At 36.0% G+C, this 7,711-nt stretch overlaps 1 protein-coding gene across 1 annotated transcript; it reads left to right on the top strand.

The window, feature by feature from the left end:
* Positions 1–452: 452 nt before the first annotated feature.
* On the top strand, positions 453–7,711 carry LOC135451137 (retinol dehydrogenase 8-like). Its single transcript, XM_064720044.1, has 6 exons — positions 453–549; positions 1,645–1,806; positions 3,093–3,272; positions 4,328–4,421; positions 6,194–6,377; positions 7,281–7,711. Exons 1-6 carry the CDS (start codon positions 453–455, stop codon positions 7,512–7,514), a joined length of 951 nt encoding a protein of 316 aa, XP_064576114.1. The 3' UTR covers positions 7,515–7,711.

The following is a 7,711-nucleotide window of genomic DNA, read 5'->3' as shown; positions in this document are numbered from 1 at the left end:
TTGTAAAAAAACCAGGAGGATGCTGTAGGTGTAGGAATTCTGAAGAGCTTTAGCAGAGGGACCCCACTCTGGGTGCAGGTTACTGTCCATAGCTGTGAGTGGAGGACTTAGCACTACAGACTTATAAATGTGGAAAAGGCTTTTCCAGCCAGTACTGTGCAAGCTGTATTCTATCAAAAACAATCCATGGAGTTTACAAGTGCCTCAGTTTATAGATTGATCAAATTCTGTATTCATCAGTTTTGATAATGCAGATTATAAGCACATGTAGGAGCATCTGCTTCTATTTTGTTTATTTGAAGATTATCCCTTAATCATGCAAGGTCCAGGTGTGCATTTTCAGATTTGTTGACTCAGGGAAGGTGCAGATAGTATTAAAGACCAGTCACATTATGCTGTAGTTACATTTATATTGTTGCTCCTGTGAAGAATTGAACCACTCAGTGAAGAGAATGGCAAGAAGAAATGTCCTCATTACAGGTTGCTCCTCAGGAATTGGGCTGGCAATAGCTGTAAAAATGGCAAAAGATGAACAGAAAAGATTTAAAGGTAATAATCTATCTGTTCTTTATCTTTACAAAAACATACTACTTGAGATGATGCTGGTTTTTTCTCTGTGATTTAACAGGTGGTTGTATTCAGTTTGGTGACTTGTTTCTGGTTCCTTTCCTCTTCTACTGTCAAGAAAATACAGCGAAAATATACTGATTTCTGTAAGCAGTTGATATTTCTGTACCTTTATTGGAATGGAACAACTATTGGAACTGAACAGTGTACACGCACATGCAATGAAAAAGGACAGTAGTAAAAACCAAATATCTGAAAATATCTTTAATATTATGCTGCTCTGGGTATACATTCACAGCTGTGGTTAGCTTTGCTTCTGACTACTAAAATCTGTACCTATACAGGCCCATGCCCACTTGAAGACCAAAGTAATGAATTTAGGTAAACAGTTTGTAAATTTGCATTTTTTCCCTAAAGCACATTTCATTATTCCAAGCCTGTGTAGGCAGGTGAACAAAAGGACTGGGATTTGTCTTGTTGCTGCAAAGCAGGGTATTTGCTGTGATTGAAAATGGATGGCAAGGTGAACACAGCAATCTGTGAAAATTCAGTCTCTCATACTTACAGTATTTTACTGCTAACTGACTGGATGCAGATCTAGAGCTTTCTGAGCCATTAGGCTACAATAAAAACTAATTTCAATTTTTAGAAGTAGCTTACAAAATCAAATTTTTTTGCAAACTAAGGAATTATGTCTTTCGTTTTTTAATAAAAGGATGGTTGTCCTGCTAAATATTGTGGTGACTAAAAAAAGAAGGAAATCTGGAAGACAGCATTAGGTGTTGAGTACCTAAAAACAATTTAGTGGCATAATTTGATACCCATTTTTTAATATTTTGGTGACAGATCCTTTATATATCATATCTATATGTTCTTCATTATGAATAGCTTCTCTTTAATTTCCTGAGGATTTCAGAACCAGACTGGGAAATTAGTGACAATATATGTTGAAAATAGAATCTTTTAGTTTTTATCTGTTGCTATCACTGATGTTAAGACCTGGATGTAAAAGCACTGTTCTTTAACACCTGTCAGTAGGAGTGGCACAATGAAGATTTGATTTCTGGTGTGTTGCAGTGTTCGCCACAATGCGGAACCTGGCCAAGAAGGAGCCACTGGAGGCAGCTGCAGGTCACAGGCTGGGCAAAACCCTCGAGATTAAACAACTGGATGTCTGTGATGAGCAGTCTATTAAAACCTGTGTGAACAGCATCCCTGACAGAAGGATCGATGTCCTGGGCAAGTACAGGATGTGTGTGCTATCAACAGATACCAGAGTTCTGCAAAACTGTCTCAAATACCCTGGAGAAGTTTCATTAGTGTATTTTTTAAATTATCAAAGTAATAATAATTACGTAGTATATTTGATTCAAGATTCTCAAGACTTCAAGCAGACATAAGTGGATTAAATCTCACCCCGCTCGCATGAAGTAGGGAAGCTGGTTTTCCCTGTTTACTAAGGAGAAACTTGATCACAGGGAAGTGTCTTGGATAAAACCATCCATTTTTTAGTAAATGTAAATGAGTTTAGTAAATGAGAAATTTAGTTAGTTAGTTTAGTAAATGTGAGAAATTTTGCCTAAACTGGCACCTTCATGAGCGAGACTTTCCACCCTATTGATGAAGCATAGTTACAATGAAGGTAACCCTTGTCTGTACTAAGAAAGCAACAGCATTGGGAATTAGCAAGTAAACGAACAAATGCAAAAAAAATTAGGGATATTTCCATTTTGTATTAAGAATTGAAATTGTACTTTACAAATCATTCAGCAACAAGTGTTTTCATATCGTTTTGCTAAAAATAAATACTAGTATCTTAGTGGAAGTGCTTACACCATCAGCTATTAAATCTTACCTACTAGGAAATTATGGATCTGCCTTTTTTCTGATTAATTATTAAAGCAGTGCTTAACAAGTATTTCTGCAAAATTTATTATACTCTAATTTGATGTACTACTTCTAGAGCAGAATGCCAGTCCTATCATCATTCCCCACTTATAAATATCCAGGAGGCAAATAAAAATCAATGGAATTGTGTGTTTGTTTATTTTGTTGGGGGGTTACTTCCTCTTGAAGATACATGAGTGTTATTAAAAGAAAAACCAGACCAAAATATGGCTTGGTCTGTCACTTTTTGAAGATTTCTATTAATTCCTATGAGTATTGACTGTAGCTACCAATTCTCAATACTGAATTATAAAAAAAATACAAGTAATTCTTGACTCATTTTTCTGTAATCCCTTTATATTTTTTTGAAGAAGGACTATTGAGAAATAAATTAGTTAAAATTATAAATAACAGATAATTTAAATTTGATTAAAAGCACAATTAAAAAGAAAGACATATGGAAATCTCAAATGTGCTTGGAATGCTCTAGTGACTAACATCTTTTAATCCTTTCTTTAAGGATTATTTAGGCTCATTTAATCCTTAATCCTCACTTTCCTTTCAAATGCTTTCCAATAATGATTACAAGTTTATGTTTATGGATGTTTTTGCTTGCTGTTGTCTCCCATTTTGTGCAGTGAGCAATGCTGGAATGGGGCTCATTGGGCCTATTGAATGTCAGAGCATTGAGGAAATGAAAACTGTGATGGACACCAACTTCTTTGGCCTGGTTCGGCTCCTGAAGGAGATCCTGCCTGACATGAAGAGGAGAAAGAGTGGGCATATAGTAATCATAAGCAGTGTTATGGGAATACAAGGTAAAGTTGGTTTTCCTCTTTACTTGAACTAAGAGTTCAGTGTTCAAAATCCAAAGCTTTCCTCCTTTTAGGGAAAAAAAAAAAAAAAAAGTAGGAGCTGGCATATCTGACTCTTGTGCTTTGTAATGCTGAAGGTCCAACTATAAAAAGCAGCTGGTGAGTTTTATGCATCCAGATACTTTCACAGCATTTTAGCAACAAAACCTGCAGGGTCTTTTTCTTTTAGAGTTTTAACTTAAACTCTACAATTTAAAAAAAAAAATTAGGTTGTATTTTTATTATCTGGAAAATAGGGCTTAGCCCTAAAGAGAAAATTACTTTTCTCTTGGAAAAAATTAGGGGAACAGACAAACATGCTTACTATGCTCTGCACAGATGTAATAGAATAAAATCCAATCCTGGACAACTGTACGAGCTTTTTGTAAAGTTTCTCATCTCACAACACTTGAGAGTCAAATTTTAGTAACAGATAATGATAGTCCTACTCTTGTGTCCCATCCTGTCTGGCTGGGTTTTTTTAGTTTTTTTTTATTACAACTGTGGCATTGATCTTACATGGATTATTCTGCAGAGCCAAGGGTCCTCCATCAGTCTCCAAGAATTGGTATTTTAATACAACACTTACCCTCCACCTCAATGGACTGATGTAGTGCTTTTTCTAAATCACTCAGATGCAAGCTGGATTTCTTGCATAATTGTATCTCCTGCATTACACTCAGCCTCTGTTTTCATCTAGAGCCTATTAAAGTCTTGCTGATAAATAATGCAGATGGTATTATATTTACAGACACTTTCATATCTTAGACTGCAAAATAATATCATCCAAGGAGACCACAGCATCAGCTAGGGGGAGGAAAAGCATTAGTCAAGCATCTTTGCTAGACTAAGCAATTTTGAGAACATTGCAAAAATTAGTATTTAGATTCAGTGTGCACAAGGATTTTTGTAATGTTTTTCCAGCATGACTGTAGAAATTTTGGGATGAGTTCTTAAAATCAAACTATTAGTATGTTGGATGAAATCACATTCTCAGGATGTTCTGTTTGTACCATCAGGTATCTTATTTAATGATGTTTATGCTGCATCTAAGTTTGCTGTGGAAGGATTCTGTGAAAGTTTAGCTATACAAGCACTCAAGTTCAAACTGCAGTAAGTATTGATCCACTGGTGTAAATGGCATTGATCCACTGGTGTAAATGGCATTGATCCACTTGTGTCAATTGTATTTTAGATAGTTTAAAATATATTCAGAGGTAGGAAAAAAATCTTTAAAGCTTGCTGCTAAGCAGATTGAGAAGCCCTTGAAAACTGCACATCAGAAAAGGCATAGAAATCACCACACTCTTCACATTATATAAGCAAATAAAAAGATCTAGATGTTAGAATAAACATGTTCTCTTGAACAGTTAAAGGCTATTTAGCTTTGGATAAAATACAGTTCACATAACACTTCTGAAAACAGATTCTTACATACAGTATCACAGAAATAACATCACTGTGATTTTTCCCCTTAGAAAGGACAATGGCCTTCTCAGGCAATTCACGGATAAAAAAGTTCAAGGGCTCATCAGAGAGAGTGAGCAAGTGCAAATCCATGAGAATGTTACAGGGTGAGACACCTGTAATGAAGGAAGGTGGGAGGGAAGGGAGAAGTGTGATGTACTATTCCTAGCATTTTAGACAGAATTTAGGAGACCAGTCCTGTTCATCATCTGTGGGACTTCAGGTTTGATTTGTCACATGTATATTCACACTTTTTTAATTCTGCCACTATTCTTTGTGCAAACTCCAATAACTGGTAAATATCCATTGCATCTCTGTGTGTCTGAGCATTTAGGCCTTGTTGAACAAAAGACAGCTGCTGTTGTGGAATTTCAGAGACAGAACTGATTCTGCATATTGCTTTGCAAAGTTGGGAGGGATTTAAAATAAATGTAATAATACCTAATGTAATAATACATAATAATGATGTAATAATACATAATAATGATATACCACAATTCATAATGAAATTTCAAGAGTATAAGACACAGCAAAACAGGAGGTTATAAAAGGAAGTATAAAAAGATTGATTCAAGGTCTAATGGGAAGAGTGATGGAAGAGAAAGGGCTTTAATTCCAGCAGTAGCTGGAATTCTGCTGTGAAGGTCAACAGCTTGATTTAGTTCTAAAGAAGAGCCTTTAGAACATCACCTGAAGAACTCAAGTCCAGTAAGAGACCCAACCCCAAGGAGTGTTTTGATAAACACAGTGGCTGGGTGTTATTACTGCCTGAGAAAGAACCAGGAAAAATCTGACCTGGAACTGTATTTCAGTGATTTGCTATAATACACTACTGGGCAAAAGAAAAACCTTCAGATTTGGCAGCAGCCAGAATCTGTGCACCCACAGTAAAAATCTCTGTATTGTATTTTATTATTATATAGTGGTGGGATCTTAAATTATGTAACACTAACACCTTGACAAAGAAAATCCACGTTTGGGCAATTCCCCCATCTCTTTCAGCTACTTCTAGTATTATCATGAGAAACAAAGAAACCTGTGCAGGATTTGGTCCAGGAAGTAATGAATTTTGTTATCATCCATTAATTCTCAGTATCTGGTAAGTCCTTGTGAATAAATCACCCTTAGATTCCACAGCTGTGAGACAGCAGGTAACAACTGCACTCACTTCTGTCATGAATTAAGTTACAGCACTTCTCTGAAAATTAAGCCGTGCAAGTTTCTACTCCTGTGTGTGTGTGGGTACGAGGAGCAGGACATCAGTGATGCAGTAAGGATTGCCTTTACAGAAAGTGCTGTTGTTTTATACTGCTTGCTAGTGCAATTTGTCATGCTCCTTTTGGAGAAGGATTGAGGGGTGTATTTTCCATGGAGAATAGTCACAACCAGTTAACTTTGTTTTTTTTTTTTTTGAACAGGTTAAGTTTGATTGAACCAGGCCCAGTGGTTACAGAATTTGAAAGAAAAGTTTTTGAAGATGGAATGAAAATGGATCTTTCAGCTGCAGATGAAGAAACAGCTGAGATGTTTACTAATATTTACCTTAAAAATTACAAGCAAATTTTCCAGAGCCTGGGACAAAGTGCTGAAGATGTTGCAGAGGTAACTCATCAAAAAATCATCTTCTTTTCTTTGTTGGTTTTTTTTCTTTGTATTTTATGAATGCAGTGGTTGATTGGTAGGTTTTTCTGGTAGAAGCATTCAATTTAATTAAATGTAATGTATGCAATTAAAAAGTTTTTTTTAATTCAAAAGAATTTTCAGTCATTAAACAAAAGTCTACAAAATACTAAAAGAATGTTCATTTTGAAGTATTGAAGATAATTATGAATTGTGATTTCAATACCACTGAGATATTAGATGCCCTTTACATCGTCTGGTGAAGTCTGAATATTCTGCATTGTTCCCATACATCCACCCAGGGTTCCCAACCCTGGTTAAGCTCTATCCTTCCCATCTCACTCAGGATCCCTCTGCTGAGGGAAGTTCACACAGCCACCCCAGGGCCACAAGGCACAATAAAAGAATCATGGATGTTTCTGGTGCTTGGAGCTTCCTGCAGGAAGACAAGTTTAGGCAAGCTCTGGGAGGGGATGATGATTTCAGGAGTTTGCTGCTAAGGAATAGCTTCAGTGTCAACTGAAGATTCCCAGATCTTGCTGCAAAAGGCACTGTCCTGATCCTTTACCAGTGACCTGCAAAAGAGAGGATCTACCTACTGTGGGCATATCAACCCACAATTGTCTGGAAGGCTACTCAGGATACTAAGTTGTCAGCTGCTATCACCATGGTATAGAGAAACAGAAATAAAAGAATAAATAAGAAATACTTCTTATGACCTTTGAATATTTCAAGAAGAATTTCTAATGATGTTCTAATAAAACTATACACAGTGTTTTACATAATTCTAGCACTTTATTCTTCTACTTTTCCACTGAAAATTGGATTTTTACTTTACTATCTTGGTAAAGGTTCTTTTAAAATTCTATTTCTCCTTCTCTACAGCACACAGTAAAGATAATTCTTGCAGAAAATCCACCTTTTCGCCATCAGACCAACACCTTGTATACTCCAATGACAACTTTGAAGTATGCAGATCCAAATGGAGATCTACCCATTGACATATTCTACAAAATGGTTTTTCAGCATGACAAAATCTTCAGTGCAAGTCTCAACTTCATCAAATTGCTAAGGTGGAGAAGCAGAAAGAGCTTTGACCTGGGAAAACCTTCACAATAAGAATGAGATTATATAGTGCAAATTGGAATTACTTGTTGTAGCTACTGATGACACAGTGTTATTCAAATGCCTTTGCTCTGTAATTATGAAAAGGCATGCAAGATATTTGTTTGAGCTTAGCTAAGATATTAATTTCAATGTGTATCTCTTGAATGTTACTGTTTGCAGAACCTTGCAATTAAAATCCTCTAACTATA

The sequence above is a fragment of the Zonotrichia leucophrys genome, chromosome 8 (assembly GCF_028769735.1).
Source record: "Zonotrichia leucophrys gambelii isolate GWCS_2022_RI chromosome 8, RI_Zleu_2.0, whole genome shotgun sequence".
In the NCBI taxonomy this organism is placed as follows: Eukaryota; Metazoa; Chordata; class Aves; order Passeriformes; family Passerellidae; genus Zonotrichia; species Zonotrichia leucophrys.
The sequence above is the reverse complement of the archived record's forward strand: the minus strand, read 5'-3'. Positions and strand labels throughout refer to the sequence as shown.

Coding starts and splice junctions, on each gene's coding strand:
- LOC135451137 (XM_064720044.1), top strand. CDS start 453: ATGGCAAGAAGAAATGTCCTCATTACAGGTTGCTCCTCAGGAATTGGG. Junction 1,807..3,092: donor CAGAAGGATCGATGTCCTGG/GCAAGTACAGGA, acceptor CATTTTGTGCAG/TGAGCAATGCTGGAATGGGG. Junction 6,378..7,280: donor GTGCTGAAGATGTTGCAGAG/GTAACTCATCAA, acceptor CCTTCTCTACAG/CACACAGTAAAGATAATTCT.